Consider the following 21,959-nt stretch of genomic DNA (forward strand, 5'->3'; position numbering starts at 1 on the left):
TCGAGCAATATTCCACCTGCTCCAGGCATCGGTAAACACATTCCACAACTTTTGAAGTACAATCAAGCAGCTCTTACTACCAAGATTTCAAAGTGCGTAATATGACTTATTCAGAAATTGTTTGATTCAGATTTCAACATACAAGGCCTCAGGAATACTTACCAACAGTTTTTTGGAAGATATGTGGAGGACATTTCTAAATTAGAGGCTTCAGTGACAAAAGTTATGTCCGATGCAATTCCTTATTTTGACTTGTACCATATGGGTAAGGATAAGAATTTATGGATGAACAACTTCTTTGCTACAATTAAGAGCGTCGTTTCGCTGTAGGTCCTAACACAAGGGTTATTAAGCAAGTGTTATCTTGCTTGATAACGGTGTTAGAACCTACACCGAAACGTCGCTCTTAAATGTAATTTAGAAGTTGTTCATCCATAAATTCTTATCCTTACTTAGTTATTAAACTTCTAAATGCCTATCAAAGAAGTTGTACCATATGGTCCTGTGATTTTGCAGGTGATCAACTGACTTGTCTTTGCATGTGTTTGTGATAAATGCCACTAGTGGTATAGGATACACTTACCTTTTCGAGAACACCTTGTATCATCACTGTCTCACAGTGATTCATAAACATATGCTCATGATATAGTTTGAATCGTACAATCGACTCTGCTTTTAGCAGAGATTTGGTATGGATATGGAAAGGGTTTTGTCTCTCTTATTTAGATCAAGAATTGTTAACAGGTCAATGAAGTCATCAGAATATGCTTACTCCACGTTTTGAAACAGTTTGCTGATATAATCAGCAGAGGGGGGCACAGGTGGCCCAGTCGTCTAAGGCGCCGTGATTCGCTGTGCAGAGTTGCTTTCCTTGGGCACGCCAAAGTGGTAAACGTCAAAGACCTGGCTTTCCTCCCACATTAAGCTGACACGCCGTGATATAACTGGAATACTGTTAAAAGCGGCGTGAGTAGGCAGTCTATCCTATAGAAAATGTTTAGCACTCATAGCTCTCATATATATGTTCAGATGACATTCACAGCATAAACCATGGGATTCTGGGGTCAGAATGGATCCTCAATGTTTGTCGTAAGAGGTGCCTCTATGGATCGGTGGACAGTCCCAGTGACTTGCTTGATTGTGTTGTACCCTGACAGCGTGGATAGTTGCTCATGATGTCAACCACTGGTTTGACTGGTCCAGATTCAATTACAGACTGCCATCATATGGCTGGACTATTGCTGAGTGTGGCATAAAATAACAAACAAAACAAACATTCATAAAATGTGGAATCAGATAATGTCAGGAGCCATATTAAAAGATAAAGATAAAGTCAACAAAATGAGTGTTGAAAGAGTGACATAATTTATTACAATAGTGTACATGGTCTCATTGCATCTGATTTTGAATATTCAATCGGTCTGGACAAGACAGCCATGCTTTACAGTATCACACCTTCGAGAGTTGTCCTCATCCAATGTTCAGAGCAGATCCATGATGTGGGCTATCTAACACCACTGCATGGCCATCAACACTAGAAAACTGACAGCAAAATTGAAATATGTCCTTATGTACAGTGTAGGTCACATTAGCGTGCCAATCTCGTCACATCAATGTGCACTTTCTTCCATTTTTCCATATTTCTTCTCCCATCGTTCAATAAATTCCTTCTTGCGTATTTCCCTCTTGGCAAAGTATTCTGGGTACTGTGCCTTCTCTAATGGATGCCACGTGTCCAGAAGCTGTCAACACAACAAAGCAGAGCTCTGTTCAATACACAACAGAGTTTTCCTTTGTCCATTTTATACATTTGTGCATACATACCACAGTGACAATAAACTATGCTTTTAATTTGTTGTTTAATGTCACTCTCAGGAATATTCCAACTAAATGACAACTGTCAGTTAAATAGTTGAAGCCTGACCAGACAATCCAGTTGTTGACATGACCATCGATCAAGGCAACTTAGATACGATGACATGCAATCAACTGTCAGTGAACCTGACCCTCCGATCTCTTACGACAAGCTTTGGTTTGTAGATGACCAATTCTAACCTGGACCTTCATTGGGGCCTGTTTAATGATAGGTCTATTTACTGAATATCTGACATTGGTCTCATAGCATGTACAGGATCAATGTGACTTACCCAGTCAGGTACATGCTGAACTCTTCCAAAGGCAACACCTGCCGGCTGGTGTGGAACTGAAAACACAATACATGACTGTTAGTTTTTAAAAATTGCATTCAGAAATATATTCAAACTATATTACGCCGATCTGTAAGTAATCGAGTCTGATCAGACAATCCAGTTATTGACATCATGAGCAATGGTCTACACAATTGGGATACAATGACCCGCATCAACCAAGTCAGTGAGCCTGACCACCCTATCCCATTAGTCGCCTCTTACGGCAAGCATGTGTTGCTGAAGACCTATTCTAACCTCTTAGAGGGTCTGTTAGAAGATTCTCAAACTAGAATTAATATCTGTTGACACACCTTACAATAAAGAAAGGAAGGCCACAACAAATTCCATGATCAAAATTCAGGATGTTTTTGTTCATACAGTTGACCTGAAGTTCACGATAAATTGACACATGAGAAATTGTCTTTCTTCCTTGTTACCAAGGTGACACTCACATTTAAAGGGTTGAGGGTGTTGCTTCAAGAAGAGTTCTCTTTCCCCATCAAGAAGCAATTTCTTGGCTTTCCTCACATCCACTTCACTCTTGTTTTCATCGAAACGTGCTCGGAGCAAAACAGCTTGGTAACGAAAGATGTGTCTGTAACAAGAATTCAAATAGGCCTTAATTCAGTGTTAGGAGTAATTGAATGTTACAATCTGACAACTGTTCAGATGTAACTAATAATGTTCAGGAGCAGACCCAACTGTTTAGGGTTAGTGTGACATCGCAGCAATATTGCTGACTGGCACAAAATTACAAAACAACAACCAGCATACTTGGCAAACGAAAAAACAACACTTATGTTGTAAGTGTTGTACTGTCATGTGTTATTTATTTGAGGGCATATACTTTCTATAATGTTTCGTAAGCTCAAAGCAGAGAATTTAGACTATTCATGCTAATTAGGTAATTTTGATATGTTTTTCAAATGAAATATTGCATACTAACATTCTCATCATACCAGGAAACAATACTTTAATGAGTGTATACCTGAGCTACGGTGTACCAGATCTGACGTAGGACTGGCTAAAAGATCAATAATAAGAATTATCGTCAATGGGAAGAAATATTAACAAATATCGATATGAAACTGTTGTCATTGATAACTCACATTAAACTATTGTTATGAAATAAAGTTTACATTTACTGATTTAACAGACTGGTCATTGTCAATAATGTCAATTGTCGAAGACGGAAAGCAACAGTTTTTGTTAGACATTTCAAATGTCCACAAGGTAAACCATCCATAAATGTGTCACTGCTCACCAGTGGCGTGAAATGTGTTGATTTCTTTCGGGACTTACTTGCATATTTGCTAAAAGTTTCTTCTCCGATATTTATTGATAATTGATCGATATTTAGTCAGTGATTATCAATCTCTATGATCTATATCAATAGCCAGCCATAATCTGATGTATCACAATTGAGGGGTGTCAATACTTGGTATGGTGGGTATCCTTGCTTTATTCCCAACTTAACTGTTTTACATCCTGTGTATTTGATGCAGTTTTCATGCAAAATATTCCTGCTTGTATAAAGGCCATGTTTATACTGTACAACCACTAATCTACCATCAACAAGCACACTGGTGCTTTACATACTATGACGTTAGCAAGCCCTGCCATGTAAACAAACATCTCAGTAAATAAACAGAAAAATGTTTTTGGTTTTTGGTTTGTTGTTTAACGCCGCTTTCAGCAATATTCCAGCTATATGACGGCGGTCTGTAAATAATCGAGTCTGGACCAGACAATCCAGGGATTTACATCATGAGCATCGATCTACGCAATTGGGATCGATGACATGTATCAACCAAGTCAGCGAGTCTGACCACCCGATCCCATTAGTTGCCTTTTACGACAAGCATAGCCGCCTTTTACAGCAAACATGGGTTGCTGAAGACCTGTCCTACCCCGGATCTAAACAATGTACTGCAATGGGTACATACATGGTACAGACATTGCATTCTAATTATTCTGACACAAAATCACATCAAAGTTATATTTCCTTTACCCAGGCTTTCTGCTTTAGCCTTTGCATATTATTCTCAGACTATCTATTTCTATTTTGACAAAAAGTATTTTTGCTGAAGCAGAAAGCCTGGGTAAAGGAAATATAAGTTCTGAGATGACCTATATCATATCGCCTCTGCTTGACCAGCAAAAGGTTTCTTGTCTGTCAATATTTACCATCCAATCAGATTCACAGATTCTCCAAATTTGGATGGTGTGACATGTCCACCAGAAGCTCATCAGCAATAGCAAGAACAGATCTGTGATATTTGTGAACATTTTGAGTGAGTGAATGAGTTAGGTATTAACACTGCCATTAACAGTATTCCAGTTATATCGCAGCGTCAGCTTAATGTGCGAGGAAAGCCCAAAGTGGTGCAGTTGGTGAAACCCACGAGCACAGGTATGGTGCTGACAAACCTAGAAACATAATCGGGCCAAACCGGAATTCGAACCCACAATCACAGGTTTCTGGCGTGCCCAAGGGACGCAACACTGCCCAGCGAATCGCGGCGCCTTAGTCAACTGGGTTACCTGTGCCCATTTTGAAACTTGCAATCATTATTGTGTAACGCCCGAATCTCATTAAAATCAGTTCTTAGTTCTCGCTACCGCTAAACGAAGATCTGAGGACATCCCATTAGGGGTCACGTCATACATCATGGTGATCAGCGATAGAATCTAATATTCCTAATAGTCCTAATAATATATTTTAAGGAGTAGATGTACCAAAATTTGTATGTGTGCATTTCGTGTTTCCTGAATTTTACTGCAAATTAGGCAGCTATGTTGTGAAAGTCATCATCAGGACTGGGATAGACAAGGCCACAAGTCTGTTAGTTCGAGACTAGTGAAAATCTAGTTGTTTCTCCCAAAATCTAGTTATCAGCAGTTTGGCAAGGACTATTAGGACTAGAGCCAATTTCTATCACTGTAGATATCAGCCATTATTCACTTAAGTGTCATTCCACTAGAGGGTGGAGTTTTGGCTCTTTGAGTCAATAGAAACTTTTTGTTCCAACCTTCAACCAGCAAAGTTGTATTATTTGATAAAGTTGATCTGCTATATAATAAACAAAGCTTCAAGAAAATTAAACATGGAATAATATCTTACAAGAAAATATAATATCCTAAAGTGCTCTAGTTTTCAAATTTGTGACATGGCTGACACCCATTTTTCATAAACGAAATGGGCTAATATCATTGCATCCTGTTTTGATTCAGAATTTCATTGCTTTTTAAATTCTAAAAATATTTTGTACACTTTTGAGAAAAATAAAATTACATAACGGACATGACGCATTCCGTCTTCTGAAGAAAAGCACCGCTAAACCACTAGATGTTCCTAACAACATAATAAAATACATCAAAGAAGAGCGTTTTTTACATACCGTCTTGACGTAATAAAGGCCCCGTTCTAATAAGTGCCCACAGCGAAATTTGCCAATATATTGGCTAGTGAACAATACCAATTACCGTATTCGATGTAATAAGCGCCCCATCCTAATAAGCGCCCACGGCGATATTTGCTAATATATTGGCTAGTGAACAATCCCAATTAACATCCATTCCAACATGTCCAATTGATCATTGTACACAAGACTTATTTATTCGTGTATAATACGCACTTGTGTGTTATGTGCACACTTAATTATAGGCAATTAAATTCTGGAAAATATATCTGTCGTGTATAATACGCACACACTTTTCTTGTGTATAATTTCAGGCTGTCAGCATAAACCACGAAATTTACGATCTTTTCAACTCTCTTTTCTTTTCTCACCAAACTTATATTCTAATAAGAGCCTCCTATTTCTAATTTTGAGAGCGCCCGGGGCGCTTATTACGTCGAATACGGTAGCACCCCTTCCGATTGATCACTGTACACAACACTTATTTATTCGCGTATAATAAGTACTCGTGTGTTATATACACCCTTAATTATGGGCATTTAAATTCTGGAAAAATGTATCTCTTGTATATAAACATTTCAGGGTGTCAGCATAAACCACGAAATTTATCTTTCAACTCTGTTTTTTCACCAAAATAATATTCTAATAAGAGCCCCCTATTACTAATTTTGAGAGCGCCATGGGCGCTTATTACGTTGAATACGGTATCCTTTTTCACGTCAAGAATCATGCAATTTGATCATGTCCAAATGTGAAACTGATCTATCAAAATAATGATTTATGTTAGTGTAGTGTAGCGTGTAAAATGGCATCCAAATGATACGGGGTAAATTGGTTATACAACATGTATAAATAGTGTTAAAGCTGCACTGGTCATGCTGATGTTTTAGAGTTCTTTCTTTGGTTACAGACATGTTATCAATATCTGCAGTCATATCCTTTATCTAAATTCATCTGTGTGCTATCTGGTGATTGAAATTTTGAAATTCACTCAAAATAATTGTTCAAAGAACATTAGAAAGTAACATAACATAAAACTTAAATCTATATTGTCTGCGATGAAGACTGCAAACATCAGCACGTAATTGTAGACAAATGAAGGCCTTGCATCATGTCCTTACAAGACGTCATCTTGAATCATGTCCATGTGCAATTAAGCATTGTTGTTATATGCAGATTGGTACACTTTAGTAAATGCAGCATTGTCAAACTCTAGGGTTTTATTCATGGGAAATATGATAATCATATATATGACAATACATTTTCAGAATGACAATTTAAGATGTTGCATAGACATGACGCATCATGCCCATTACTGCAATGCATCATGTCCGTTTTTCTTTACAAACATCTGTCACAATAAATTCAACAGTGTTGGTTCATTCTTAAATATTTTTAACATAAGCATATATACAATTGAATAAAGTCCATTGGTGAAGAACTACACTGGAAAGAAGTATATCCATAGAGTTGCTGATAGGCCACTGACTGAAACACACAGTATTCACACAGTATTCACATTGTGTCAATTTTCGTCTTTGCATACTAATTTCAACTTCTGATGGTTAACATGGTTAAGCATAAGGAAATGTGATATTTATTGCAGAAACCTGAATGTCTGTCAGAATAATTACTCAAACATGTTTTTTGTAGGAATTTACGAGCAATTCTGTTCCTCTTGCATCATGTCCAGAAAAATGCTCACAAATGCTTTCCTATTTGTCGCATTTCCTCTTATTGTAACAAAACTGACAATTTATTAGATGGTTATATTTGCATATATTTAAAAATTTATGATGATATGGTATTTATGATGACATGGTATTTTGAAAAAACGTTTTGTGCCATATTAGCAAATAATTACCCATACATCGAAATGTACCCTGGGTACAAAACAGTGATACACAGGTAGAAAACGACCCCATCATTCGCAACTTGGTTCTGTTTATTGCACTTTTCTTCAGCCTGACCACTTCATCATTAGCGAAATGCAAACAGTTTGCACATACCGAGAAAAGCACGTTACATCTAACATGATTAACCACACAAAAACGTAGCTTATTTTCGAATCATGCTTCCGTATAACAATTCAATGATAAGTTTTGAATAAAAATGTTCCTAAAATGTCCTCTTGCCCTTGGAAATGTTTGGCTCGATCGCCGTCAAAATATATCTCATCATCTGAAAATTTCATGATAATTCCACTAAATAGACATTCTGTTTACCTTTGTTGATAGAAAGATTGCAGCTGTCGACATCCTTCCTTGTACAAACGCCGCACGCGTTGCGCGTGCGACAAGACATTCGTCTGCATGTACGACATCTTGAGAAAGGCACTTCCTGTCTCAGTAGGTCCGGACTTGAAAAAAAGCAATTACATAAATGGTAGTAATTATTAGTACTTATATCCAAGAGCCAATATTGTCACATATCAATAATAATATAGCAAAAATTATTCAGTGTGTGACGGGTCGAATTATTACTTGAATTCATTTCATGGCGCCTTCACACGGGTACGTTTTGGAGTCGCATTCGTTTAGTTTGAAAACATGTTCTTATATCTGTCGTGTAGTCAAGGGTCTTTTCCCGTAACATATTACAAAGTCATTGATGACAGATGTTCTAGTCATACTTTAATGATAGAAATAGGTCGACAGTACAATATTAACATAAATTTAAGATTTTGCCTATTTTGCATAGTGTTAATAGTAGAAACAGAATACCATTTCTGCCTCCAATGTCCATTCTATTCAGATTTAAGAGACAGCATTTTACCAAAGTATTATTCTGTCCATCCAAACCAGCAAAAACTTAAAATGCTATTCTCAAGCTCGATCCGCCTTTACTGAACAGTCTAGGGAAATATATTTTCTTAGCACTTAAGAAACGCAATAGATATGTTGAACATGTCATTAATTATCCTAAGTAGTATAACTGTCCACTGTTGTACATAATGAGGCAAACCTTTTGGCGCTCTGTCAGATATATATGTGAGTGTGTATATACTTGTATAATGGGCCGGTGGCCTCATTACGGAATAAACAACAATAAATTCAATCGTTACCTTCGAGACAAATGAGAAATAAGGACATACATATCTTGTTATCGTCCATTGTCCATAAGGGAACTGGACAATTCGTACCCACGGAGATCGGTACCCAAACGTTTTTGGCGACTGGTACCCTAATGTTGGATAACTCATACACACTCGTACCTAATCAACTGGGTGACTCTAACCTAAAAAAAAATGCGAATCCGCACCCAAAGAACATATTTATGATCTGAAACATCGTTTGTATTCTTACCTGTAGCCTTAGATGCGGGGTAGAATAGGTCTTCAGCAAACCATGCTTGCCGTAAAAGGCAACTATGCTTGCCGTAAAAGGCGACTTACGGGATTGGGTGGTCACTGGTCAGACACGCTAACCTGGTTGATGCATGCCATCGTATCCCAATTGCGTAGATCGATGCTCATGATGTCAATCACTGGATTGTCTGGTCCAGACTCGATTATTAACACACCGCCGTCATATTGTTGGAATATTGTTGAGTGCGGCTAAAAACAACAAACAAACAAACAACAACAACAAAATTATCTCATAACATAACACGAGTGGGCCGATCACCGACTGTGTAAACTTCTTGGTACACCGGCCAACTTCCAAGAACTTATTAGTTTAAATACTAAAACAACAATATGCCACCACGGTCAATTGAGGTTGATAGTTCCACAGTACCACAAACTTTTCAAACACGTGACAATACCCTATGACGTAATTTGTAGTATTTTGTTGGCAGTCACACCGGGGAAACAATGCCCTGTGACGTCAGGGGTCATTGAGTGTGCATAAGCTCCTCCCAGTGATCTATCATCTCTACATGAAATGCCATTGAATACGACAAACAGTGTGGAGAGTTTTGAATATTTCTTTACTAGATATAGCCTGTGGCGGCGCATTTTATAGCAAGCGCTTTTTTACGAAAGCACTTTTATTTTATATATATTTCATTTACCAACTAATGCATGAAACTAATGAATGGATGTTTGAAGTGTAAAACGAAGTAATGTTTGAAATGTACAAATGAATGAATGAGATTGGACTTAGGACTGCATCATATTTTGTCGATCTCCTCATTTTGAGTAACATCTTTTCATGATTTTTTTCTCAACTGTGATATTTACCATCAACTACTTGGTGTTTACAATTAGTAGAACATTCTCACCAACGCGTCCAGCACCGCTGTTCCCATTCACTGGCGTAAGGACTCGGTTTTATATTTCTCTAATAGAGGCATACTCTGTTTCGAGTTCCAGTCGTGTGTGCGGAGCTAGTCGCGGGGAATAAGAAATAGAAAATATAAACAAACATCGCGTGCCCACCATCAAGCAGTTAGCTGTTTACACAACTGCTTCAAGATGACATCATACCATTCTAAGAGAAAACGTTTGCCAGAAGAAGATTCTTCACGTTCGAAAAGATCTTTCAAAGATCTCATAAGTGAGAAAACTGAAATAGTGATAGGTTCAGTCAGTGTCGTGTCGTGATGTCCGTCTTCAACTTGAAAAATCTAGAACGAGAATGGCTCTATCATTTCAAGACCCATTCTCGTTCTCGATTTCTTAAGTAAGCGTCATGTAACCAATGTCCAAGCCCAGACAAGTGAATTCCCAGACGCTCAGTTGTCAGACTGTGAAAATAAGAAAATTGAATTAGATTTTGTCCGTCGCTGTTTTGGATATATGGAGGGTATATGGTCAGCTGATGGTCGAGTATCCTGAGTTCGTGACGTTATTTCACACGTATTTGTCTTGAAATAATTTTCAAACATCGTTTAAACGATATATACTCGAACCCCGTGGTACTGCAGCATTCATCGTATTTGTGATTTCTGGTAGTTCACGCGGGACACGCCTCTTAGCGGCGGTCTATTAATGCAAATCAGTAACCAGGAAATGCTTGCTTCGTAAACAATTTCAATTTCCTCGGAATGTTCCGTCTGCAGTAAGTAAGTAGTTATTAATGCGTTGATACCTACTTCTGGCATCTTTTTTAATATTGCCTGATCCCCATCTATCAATGGACAATGATATAACCTGCAGTTTCCCAAGTACACTTTCTCTATAGACCTGAATAAGATCATCTGCATTTTCATGGCATCTAATAAGTTAATGGAAGTTACATAGTACACACATTGTTTCCCAGTCTGTGGCTGGAATCTATTACGAGATCATAAGGGCCATAATGCCATACTTAGAAATACGTTCTTCACCAGTAGCCAAATGATAAATGAATACTTTTGGCATACTAGGGGTGTTTTTTTTATATATTTATTGTAAACCTTTAACATTAATCCAATTTTTTGACAAATTATTGTCATCCAATTTTTTAAACAAAAATCTTAAAATATCATTTGTGATATTTTGTTTGATTTTTAAACATATTTTTTTCTTACTTTTCGGTAAATTATATGCATTGAATACCTATAATCACGATACGAATAATCATAAAGGTTAGTGAGTGCATTTGGTTCCGTTAAGCATACATAACAAGTACCGCGATACCCCGAGGTTGCAGGCTATGAGTTTCCATTGGACGATAGGTCGGTCACATGACTGTGAAATTGACATTCATAAGTGTGTGAATGACATAATTTGACGTTCATATATTTTTTATGAGACTGTATTTTTGAAATGATGTAAACACTGACACACTACTTACACAACTCGGAATACATACAGAAGCATTGTTTCTGATCATTTAGACCCTTTAATCTTGAACTCGGCATTTTAGCATACATTGAGAAACCTCAGAGAGTTTGACTGCATGATCGTTTATGAATATCCTCGCTACGACCCATGTCCTAGTGAACAAAATGTAGAAGTGCACTTACAAGGTATCATAGTATTGACTCAATCTGTGTCTAAAATGACAGTGACAGTCTACAGCAATCTATGAATTTACATTAGTATCTATTGACACATCTTTATGATCACCTTTCAAGGATCAGCCTATTGATTAATGATGACCAACACATGTAAACGCCACAGGTTCATTAACAACTTTGGAAATCACTCCAATCACATTTACAGTGTCAGCCATTTTGACGTCGTGTTCTTGATGTAAATGTATTATGATGCACTGTCATTGTGACACTTGCTTAGTTCTTAACAGACCTTTCTCATTCAATGATGATTTTATTTGAATTTTGAATACATTTGTTGTAGACAAGTTTAGAACTACTTTGAACAGTATTTCAGTTGAAGCACAGCATGTCAGCTTAAGAAGGGAGCTAGGAAAGCCCTGGGTTTAGATGTTTAATACGTTGGTGAACCTTGGGAGCAAGAGAGCAAGTGTATGGTGCTGCAAACCAAGGATCCCAAATCAAGTTTAATCCACAGTTATATGGCAATCACAGTGTTAGCAATAAGTCTACTGAGGTTTATTAGTCATATTTGATCTGAAAACTACCCAGTTGAATTTAACTCTTGGTGTGTACCCCTGATCTGCAGGGTCTCGTAACCATGGTGACAGGTGCCTGTCAGGGGATAGCCGAGAAGTTCTTCATCAAGCTGTATTCCAGCTGGTCAGTCTCAACCAAGATACCCTGGCTGTTATCAGCGAGGTGAGTAATGATTGGTTGGTTGGTTTGTTGTTTAATGCCACACTCAGCAATATTCAAGCTATATGATGGTGGTCTGTAAATAATTGAGTCTGGACCAGACAATCCAGTGATTAATATCATGAGCATCGATCCACGCAATTGGGATCGATGACATGCATCAACCAAGTCAGCAAGCCTGACCACCCGATCCTGTTAGTCGCCTTTTACGACAAGCATAGTCGCCTTTTACAGCAAGCATGGGTTGCTGAAGACCTATTCTACCCCGGATCTTCACGGGTAAGGTTAGTAATGAACTACTGCACATTAATACAGGAAAATACTCACTCGTAATGAAACCAAGGAGAGGGCCTGGTGTAAAGCAATCGCATTAAAATCAGATTTTTGTTCTCGCTATTGCCAAACAAAGATCTTTGGACATCCCATTATGGTTCACTTCAGAACGACCTTTCAAGCGACAATAAAAGCATCACTTACGAGATCATGAAAGTGACAGTTGGAATGTGTTTTCTAATCATGCAACCTCGAAAACGTAAACACGGGGTATTCCAAATGACAGTTACGGCCCGTACGACTGATTCCGTCAAAATCATTGTTTATCTCTCGCTTCCATGGGAGAAACATTTGAATGGCAGGGGCATTTCACAGTACGTTGGAATCTCATACAATCCATACAATCTCAACCATATATTAGACATTCCGGAATGTTCGTTTGTTCAGTTTTCAAATTTTATATAGAGAACTGTGTCAACATATTTTTCAAGCATAGGAAGTCGCCAGGTTGAAACGAGTGCCGTAAAGCTTGAGAAAGGTGCTTACTAATTGGCTGATGTCGACTCCTTGTTACTCATTTCAGTGGTAGGTCAAAGTTTGCGATAGGTCGTTCTGATGTGACCCGTAATGGGATGTCCTCAGATCTTTATTTAGCGGCAGCGAGAACTTAGATCTGATTTTAATCAGCTTTGGTGTAAAGAAACTGTACATAAATGATCTTTTAATGCAATATATGAGGTGAAACACCTACTGCCTAAACAGATGATTGGTTTTTCCATCTATTCAATGCACAATTTAGATGTTCCTATGGTATATATTACTGGGTAATTCAGTGTTTTACCTTGAACTAAAAGCTAGGGGTCCAGGGGACCCCAATAACAAATATCTTTACAGAAGATATGATGGTCCTGTAAAGTAATAAAATAGTGTAGTGTACTGAATAGTAAGATTTGACAAATACTTCAGTACTTAATAACAGGACCTTTATAATTCTTGTCAAGAATTTGGTATAAAGAATATTATTGTTCATCCCTTGTGAAGTTCTTTTGTGTGTCCATTCATACACTGTGTACTGGATGCACAATGCTACGTCGTGTAAACCCTGGTAATTTGATTAGACAGCTGTGTTAAGCTTTGTTGAACCAAGCTGTGATACAAGAGAGGACCCAGGGTATTTATGACAGGAGGATGTAATGGCGGATGCTGTGTATTATGTTCACCAGGCACTAGGTAGGCCCCACGGCACCGTCAGTGCAGAAGCCAGGCAGGGAGGAGAGGACAACGTGGTGCTTCCTGCAGGTAGGTCCTGAGTGAGTGAGTGAGTTTGGTTTTACGCGGCTTTTAGCAATATTCCAGCAATATCACGGCGGGGACACACATTGTACCCATGTCGGGATTCGAACCCGGATCTTCGGAGTGACGAGCAAACTCTTTAACCACTGGGCTACCCGACCGCCCTAGGTAGGTCCCGAGATAACCGGTCATGATCCACACACGATTCTACACGTTTCACAAGTCTGACATGATTCTTTGGAGCACCATCATATACTAACTCCGGGATGTATTTTGTTTTAAATTGTGACACAGGGCACCCACAAAGATGTGCACTTAATTAAATGCGTCAACGCGAAGAATACTTTATATCCATTGCTAAACATGTTTAACTCAGGGAATGAAACATGAATTTGATTACTTATTAATTTAGAAAAATGTCTCATTCTGTTTTGTAAAGATTGATAAATCTCTTTTTCTTTTCTGAATTCACAGTTTCAGTTTATGAATATGAGGGACGGTGGGGTAGACTTGTGGTTAAAGTTATCGATTGCCCACATTTGATTCTGCACATGGGTGTAATGCGTAAAGCCCATTTCTGGCCTCCCCTGCTGTGATATTTGTGGAATATTTCTAAAAGAGGCATAAAATGATACTCACTATGGATCATGTTTTGTTAGTCCAGACATTGAAACTGGGAAGTATATGTCCACATTGACAAGGTTTTACTGTATGTGGTTTAATGTGGAGTGATGTTAAATGAAGCTTGTGTGTTTACTTGCATATTGTCCCCACTGTTCAGTGTTGAAGAGTCTGGGGCAGCTGGATAGACCCGCTGACCAATCTGTACCTCTCCTGATGAGTGAGAAGTGTGTCCAGCGCCTCCTCCGCTGTACCGGTCAAGGGGGAGACTCCAAGGGGGATCCGTCCAGGACTGTACAAGACAAGGTAATGGTTCCCTTCTGATGACCCCGCTTGACCTATGTTAGAATGGATCCTCAGCACCCCACTGTACATGAGACTTTGTGACTTGGCTTATTGTGTTCCTGGTCCCAAAAGCATAGATTGATGCTTATGTTTTCAGTTGTATTTTACTGGCTCTATGGTAAAACTGGAATGTTTTTTACAGTCTCTATGGTATAACTGGAATGTTTTTTACAAGTTCTATGGTATAACTGGAATGTATTTTACAAGTTCTATGGTATAACTTGAATGTTTTTTACAGGCTCTATGGTATATCTTGAATGTTTTTTACAAGTTCTGTGGTATAACTGGAATTTTTTTTACAGGATCAATGGTATATCTTGAATGTTTTTTACAAGTTCTATGGTATAACTGGAATGTTTTTCACAGGCTCTATGGTATAACTGGAATATTTTTTACAGGCTCTATGGTATATCTGGAATGTGTTTTACAAGTTCTATGGTATAAGTGGAATGTTTTTTCACAGGCTCTATGGTATAACTGGAATGTTTTTTACGGACTCTATGGTATAACTGGAATGTTTTCTACAGGCTCAATGGTATAACTGAAATGTTGTTGATAGATTAGATTTTGTTTGTTGTTTAATGCTGCACTCAGCAGTATTTCAGCTATGACAGCAGTCTGTAAATAATTGAGTGCATAGAAAATCCAGTGATTGATATTATGAGGATTGATCTGCACAATTGCGATATGAAGACATGCATCAACCAAGTCAGTGATCCTGACCACTTGATCCTTTTAGTCGTCTCTTACAACAAGCATAGTCACCTCTTACAACAAGCATGGGTTGCTGAAGACCTATTCTATTACAGATCTTCAAGTGGAACTAGATTTGGTCCCCAGCAACCTAGGCTGTTTGTAAGAGGCGACCAAATGGATCGGGCAGAAAGACTTTGTGACTTGGTTGATTGCGTGTCCTTGTATCCTGACGATGTAGATTGTTGCTTATATATCGACCCATGATGATCCGGGGTAGAATAAGTCTTCAGCAACCCATGCTTGCCGTAAAAGCCAACTATGCTTGTCGTAAGAGGCAACTAAGGGGATTGGGTAGTCAGACTCACTGACTTGGTTGATGCATCTCATCAAATCCCAATTGCGTGGATTGATGTTCATGATGTCAATTACTGGATTGACTGGTCCAGACTCGATTATTAACACACCGCCGTCATATAGCTGGAACATTGCTTAGTGCGGCGTTAAACAACAAACAAACAAACAAATGTTGCTCATATATCAATCACTGGATTGTCTGGTCTAGACTCGAATATTTCCATGCAGCCCTTATATAGCTGGAATATTGCTGAGTGTGGAGTTAAACAACAAACCGCTATATGTTTATAACTAGTGATAGTGTGTGACATGTTCCACCTGTCTGTCTGGTCAGAATGACAACCTGCCCACCTGTGTACAGACGATCCACCAGCTTCTGAGAGATGACCGACTCCAGCACCGCCACTTGACCAGTCTCCTCATCAAGGAGGTCAGTTCCCCCTCACCTCCACACCTGTCATTAGTGAAGCATTCTTTCATTCATTTCTTGCTGTTAAATGCTTTCTTGAACAATACCAATTTCTTTCAAGTTCCCCCCCTCTTTTTTTTTTTTTTGCTTGCAAAGGGGACTTAGTTTGAAATCCAAGTTTATCCCTGTATACGATACTATTCTGAATGGATTTTAACAATTAAGCCAGACTTGTTTTCAGCATATTATAACAACTAGCCAGCAAACTAATTAGGTTCAGTAGGTGCTGCAAATAAAATGATTTTGATTTGGGGATGTAAATCTAGGTAAATCTACAAAAAATGTTTGAATTTCTTTCAGGATGTCCTTCCACCAGAATTACTGTGGTGCCTTCATTGTGAAGACATCATGGGACTTGCTACTTATGTCTCCAGGTTGGTAATATCTGCTACATGACATTATGGGCTAGAATAGTTCTTCAGCTAGGTGGCTAACGGGATTGAGTGGTCAGACTCACTGACTTGGTTGATGCAGGTCATCGTATCCCAATTGCGTGGATCCATGCTCATGATATCAATCACTGGATTGTCTGGTCCAGACTCAATTATTTACAGGCCGTTGTCATATAGTTGGAATATTGAGGAGTGTGGCATTAAAAAACAAACAAACAAACAAAAACAAGATGATTGATTGTCAAGGGCTTTTCACTATTGCAAAACTTAAGAACAGTATTGTGATACTGTTATAATATTATCGCAATAGATTTCGTGTTCCTTTTCTGTCCGGGGGCAAGGTTGGCCCAGTTGTCTAAGGCGCTGTGATTCGCTGTGCAGAGTTGCGTCCCTTGGGAACGCCAGAAACCTATGATTGTGGGTTCGAATCCCGGTTTGCCCCGATTATGTTTCTAGGTTTGTCAGCACCATACCTGTGCTCATGGGTTTCACCGAAGTGGTAAACGTCTGAGACCTGCATCACTTCAGGCTTTCCTCCCACATTAAGCTGACACACCGCGATATAACTGGAATACTGTTAAAAGCGGCGTTAAACTAAACTCACTCACTCACTCACTCCTTTTCCGTCCCACATCATTCAGCAGAAGTTTTTGGGGAGTTAAGGAAGATAACTCTGATTATTGTGTGGTATGAATAACTTGTTTCGGAATGAATACTAATCTCTGTTTGAATGAGGTGTATTTGAAATTATTGGAAGAGATAATTATAAACAGTATTTTTTCACTTAAGAAATAAATGACGGATCGGAGTTGTTTATTGTACAATAAAACACTGTAGGGAGAATAGACCATGAGGGGCGCAGCCGCAAGTTGTTTATTCTTCCTGCAGTGTTTTATTCTAAGATAAACGAAAACCTTAAGTTGTTTGTTTCTTATGTGAGACATGTACATCATGTACAGCCTCTTTAAGGATTTAAATAATGATGACTCCCTCAAAAGACTCCAAACTTTTCGGATATTCCCACAATCCTCATGTCGATTACCTGTATCTTTTCTCCCAGGTCTGTTTGTCATATTTCTCCCGCTTGTAGATGCGATTGTTTGGCCATCGCGTTTATCTGCATTTCCCAGCTTCATCTATGGGGAACAACTCACTCACTCCAATATAAGACGTCATCAAGTTGTGATTGTATGTTCGAATCTCCAGAAATGACGTCATTACAATGTTTTTTCATGAAATAAACCACTCTTCGTTCTTCACTGTTTTTTTGCTATTTATTGCATAGCTATCTTATATTAGGCTATGGATAATGTAGCATGACGTCCATGTTGAAATTTGAACCTGTCATCAGTATATATTGCCATTTGGGTCATGAACGATTCAATCAATCGCTTCATCGTTACATGGAACGACAGTGACGTTGCTCCTATTGGGATAAACAGATAGAAAAGGTCCCCAGCATGCTTGTCTGGTTATAATGTTGTTGGTTGGTTTGTTGTTTTACGCCGCACTCAGCAATATTCCAGCTATATGACGGCGGTCTGTAAAATAATCGAGTCTGGGCCAGACAATCCAGTTATTAATATCATGAGCATCAATCCACGCAATTGGGATCAATGACATGCATCAACCAAGTCAGCGAGCCTGACCACCCGATCCCGTTAGTCGCCTTTTACGACAAGCATAGTCATCTTTTACAGCAAGCATAGGTTGCTGAAGACCTATTCTACCCCGGAATCTTCATGGGTCTGGTTATTATGTGTCGTCTGGCTAATGCAGGGATAGACTGTTCCTGTATTTGTTTTAACAAATGCCACAGGGCACTTCTATGGAGGTACAGGTGTGCCCTTTGGGATTTACCGTATTTGACGTAATAAGCGCCCAGGGCTCTCTCAAAATTAGAAATAGGGGGCTCTTATTAGAATATTATTTTGGTGAAAAAAACAGAGTTGAAGATCATAAATTTTGTGGTTTATGCTGACAGCCTGAAATGTTATATATGACAGATATATTTTTCCAGAACTTAATTACCCATAATTAAGAGTCCATATAACACACAAGTGCGTATTATACACGAATAAATAAGTCTTGTGTACATTGATCAATCGGAAGGGGTGCTAATTGGGATTGTTCACTAGCCAATATATCAGCAAATATCACTGTGGGCGCTTATTAGAGCAGGGCGCTTATTACGTCGAATACGGTATGTGTACCAACCAGAATACTTTTCAAAAAGTTCAATGAAACAAGAAATAGGCTGTCCATAATAATGTTCATTAAGCATGTTCAGATGTTCATCGGGGCGGTCGGGTAGCCTAATGGTTAAAGCGTTCACTCGTCACGCCGAAGGCCCGGGTTCGATTCCCGACATGGGTACAATGTGTGAAGCCCATTTCTGGTGTTCCCCGCCGTGATATTGCTGGAAATTTTGCTTTAAAAAAAAGCAGCGTAAAACCGTACTCACTCACTTAGATGTTCATCATTTCTATGTGTTTGTCCAGGCTGCTTGTGTGAATGTTTTTAAAAAGAGAGAAATTGCACAGAATATGTGTGTATTGTTTTCATGTTTAAGTGTTAAAATTCTATTCTTGCAGTAAAATGACTGAACCCCAGTTTGTTAAGAAGTTCAGTTCAAACCTGTATGAACTGTGTGAACACAAAAACTCAGAGAACACCAAAAGTGACCCAAAACGAAGACAAGCAGCAATTTCTGGTAGGTAGATTTGTCCATATTTACAAATTACACAACTTGTAGTTAAGTCTATATGAGAGAATTGCTAATGATTGTTTCAATATGCCCAAAGAAAAGTATTTTTTGCCAATCTCAGCTAATGACACCCTGAGGTCGGCAATATTCCTTTTTAAAACACATCTGTGACGTCATTCTATTGTGTGAGCGTTCCATTTTTTTTAAGGAATGGTGACTTGATTGTGTTCTCTGTCGCTGTTGCATGTGCCCCATCATGAGCTGATCTTTTCAGTGTATGTTTTATGGCTCTGTAGAATGTTTTGTCAAAATGTAAGAGTAGAGATGTGTTTTAAGTAGGGCAGCGGCTCCATTATTTTTAAAGAATGGAGAGTTACTCAGACATTGCCCTCTATATATTGTCTATGTAGCTCTGATATATTGTTTCAAAAGCTAAAAATATTAATTATAATATTGTTATTTCTTAACTAAAGTCTCAGTTCCGACACTGTTTCAATACATTTCTGGCATCCCCTACCCTTATATTGCTGGAATATTGCTGAAAGCAGTGTGGATGCACTCACTCACTCACTCACTCACTCACTCACTCACTCACTCACTCACTCACTCACTACTCACTCACTCACTCACTCACTCACTCACTCACTCACTCACTCACTCACTCACTCACTCACTCACTCACTCACTCACTCACCCACCCACCCACCCACCCACCCACTCACTCACTCACTCACTCACTCACCTATGTATTCCCAAGGTATATTGATCAATGTATTCCCCAGGTATATTGAGCTTCCTGATCAACTCAGGGTTTCCAGAAAAGAAGGACAAGGAAGTCGTGTTCAGGAAAGTAAGTACACACAACTTTCAGGATCTCCTGGATTATGTCCAGGTTTGCATGATTAAAATTCTTGTTATTTCTGCACTATGCTGGTTTAAGTAAGTGTGGTCCTCCCTCCCTCCCTCCCTCCCTCTGTCTTTTTTAAAGCCCCCGGGGAGCTTCTCATGGCAAATCAGTATTCTCATCTACAAAACAGGCCTCTGTAATCACCATAACACTAGTTTCTACTGTTACCATGGTTACCACCTGTTGCAGGTTTCCGCAGCTGTACTGGATGATGTCATCAGAGGTGAGTAAGATGATTTCTGAAGTAAAATTATAATACAGCGTGGAGGCTCCTCAACAAGTGCTTCGGTCAGTGACTCTAGTGTCTGCTGTCTGATGTGACAAGTAACACACAACAAGCACACTGATCTGGTGAAAGTGAAATGAGCAGGTCACTAAAAGCATGTTTACTTCACACTGCCCTTGACTCCAAGATGTTTTTTGGAATTTCTGTGCTGCATTTTAGAAGTCTTTGAAAGGCATTTAGAAGTGATACACATAATGAAGAGAAGTTATATATATCAACTTCTTTATGAAGAACACAATGTTTCGGGGTTTATACTTGCTTCTTCATCCTTGATCACTTGATGAAGGAGTAAGTTCATACTCCAAAACATTGTGTTCCTCATGATGAGGAAGTTGACATCCATTTATTCTCTTCTTTATGCATTTTAGAATTATTTAAAAATAAATAAATTCCTATACGTCTGGGCTCTAGGGGTCTAGGGGTCTAATGAAGATATACTCACAAGCAGCATTAACTGAACCGGGCCTCTGACATCAGTGAAGGCGTGTGTGTTTGTGACAAGATAAACTAAATACTGCGTGCTGATTCTGTTTTCTGCTGTGACATAATGAAATTCTTGAAGAGTTGAACCTTTGAACAATGTTTGAGTTCATGCTTTCTATGTTGTCATCATAATATTCTGCTTCCAACCTCGTGAGTATGCCTGAACATGGCTTGTTGGTAGGGCTGGGACGAGTCCAAATTTACTACCCAGGTTCCCACCTTCCTATTACCCGACGCTACCCGGGTACCTGCCGTAGATATCTAGAGATATGTACAAACTGTCCGATTTGGAAGGTTTGACCGTAGCCCTGGCAAAATGCTTTTAGATATACGTGTACAATAATCTGGGCATGCATACACTGAAGTTTACTGCATGAAGTTTGATCTTTATTCAGACATATAAAAGTCAAAAGGAATGGGTGCATTGTCAGAAAGAAATGGGAACATTAGTGACTTATAGTGTAACCACAGTGTTTTAGATATTTTTTTCCTTAAAAAATATATCACTTGTGTAACCACGGGTCCGGGTAGTCCTGATGGTAACAAACAATCTGACTTCGTTCGAAAAATATACTTATATGAATATCACAGATTTATAGGGTACTTTATTTGCCGGTCCACATGGACTGCCAGTCACCTGAATTACCGGTCCAAGCTTAATTTTACTGGTAAAAAACCTGGTAATTTCCGGTAAACAGGAACACTCTAACACACATTTTCTTTCTTTTACATACCTTCATACAGGCAATTAACTTCCAGACTTTTCTTTTAAGAAAAAATCCATATAAGGCTAAAAAAAAAATAATAGTCTTGATTCTCAGGCACCACCCGCATCATCATTTATTCTGCCACACATTTCATTTTTATTTCCATTTAAAAAAAATTTCAATAATCGTAATAA

General features: G+C 38.7%; 2 protein-coding genes across 2 annotated transcripts in view; one reads left to right on the top strand and one right to left on the bottom strand.

Annotated features, from left to right (window-relative positions):
* Positions 1-1,346: 1,346 nt before the first annotated feature.
* LOC124135359 (NADH dehydrogenase [ubiquinone] 1 beta subcomplex subunit 9-like) lies at positions 1,347-7,993 on the bottom strand. The gene is made up of 4 exons (XM_046500661.2): positions 7,837-7,993; positions 2,642-2,784; positions 2,148-2,203; positions 1,347-1,742 (listed from the first exon to the last, which is right to left on the bottom strand). The coding sequence occupies exons 1-4, from the start codon at positions 7,932-7,934 to the stop codon at positions 1,611-1,613; spliced, it is 429 nt and encodes a 142-aa protein (XP_046356617.2). The 5' UTR covers positions 7,935-7,993; the 3' UTR covers positions 1,347-1,610.
* A 1,956-nt stretch (positions 7,994-9,949) lies between these two features.
* LOC124135394 (Fanconi anemia group A protein homolog) overlaps positions 9,950-21,959 on the top strand; it is a 61,161-nt gene continuing 49,151 nt past the window's right edge. The window contains exons 1-9 of the mRNA XM_048399031.1: positions 9,950-10,110; positions 12,123-12,235; positions 13,729-13,804; positions 14,580-14,725; positions 16,149-16,244; positions 16,584-16,657; positions 19,270-19,388; positions 20,165-20,232; positions 20,479-20,512. Of these exons, the coding sequence (XP_048254988.1) occupies positions 10,029-10,110; positions 12,123-12,235; positions 13,729-13,804; positions 14,580-14,725; positions 16,149-16,244; positions 16,584-16,657; positions 19,270-19,388; positions 20,165-20,232; positions 20,479-20,512 (808 nt within the window). The 5' untranslated portion in view covers positions 9,950-10,028. The remainder of the gene's footprint in view (positions 10,111-12,122; positions 12,236-13,728; positions 13,805-14,579; positions 14,726-16,148; positions 16,245-16,583; positions 16,658-19,269; positions 19,389-20,164; positions 20,233-20,478; positions 20,513-21,959) is intronic.

This window comes from Haliotis rufescens, unplaced genomic scaffold, assembly GCF_023055435.1.
Source record: "Haliotis rufescens isolate VD_foot unplaced genomic scaffold, xgHalRufe1.0.p SCAF_19, whole genome shotgun sequence".
Taxonomy (NCBI): Eukaryota; Metazoa; Mollusca; class Gastropoda; order Lepetellida; family Haliotidae; genus Haliotis; species Haliotis rufescens.

Bases quoted from the DNA above. Each gene is read 5' to 3' on its own strand.
- LOC124135359 (XM_046500661.2), bottom strand. From the start codon at position 7,934: ATGTCGTACATGCAGACGAATGTCTTGTCGCACGCGCAACGCGTGCGG. The intron at 2,785-7,836 runs GTAAACAGAATG...TTCTTGTTACAG, and splicing joins CAATCTTTCTATCAACAAAG to ACACATCTTTCGTTACCAAG. The intron at 1,743-2,147 runs GTAAGTCACATT...TTGTGTTGACAG, and splicing joins TTCAGCATGTACCTGACTGG to CTTCTGGACACGTGGCATCC.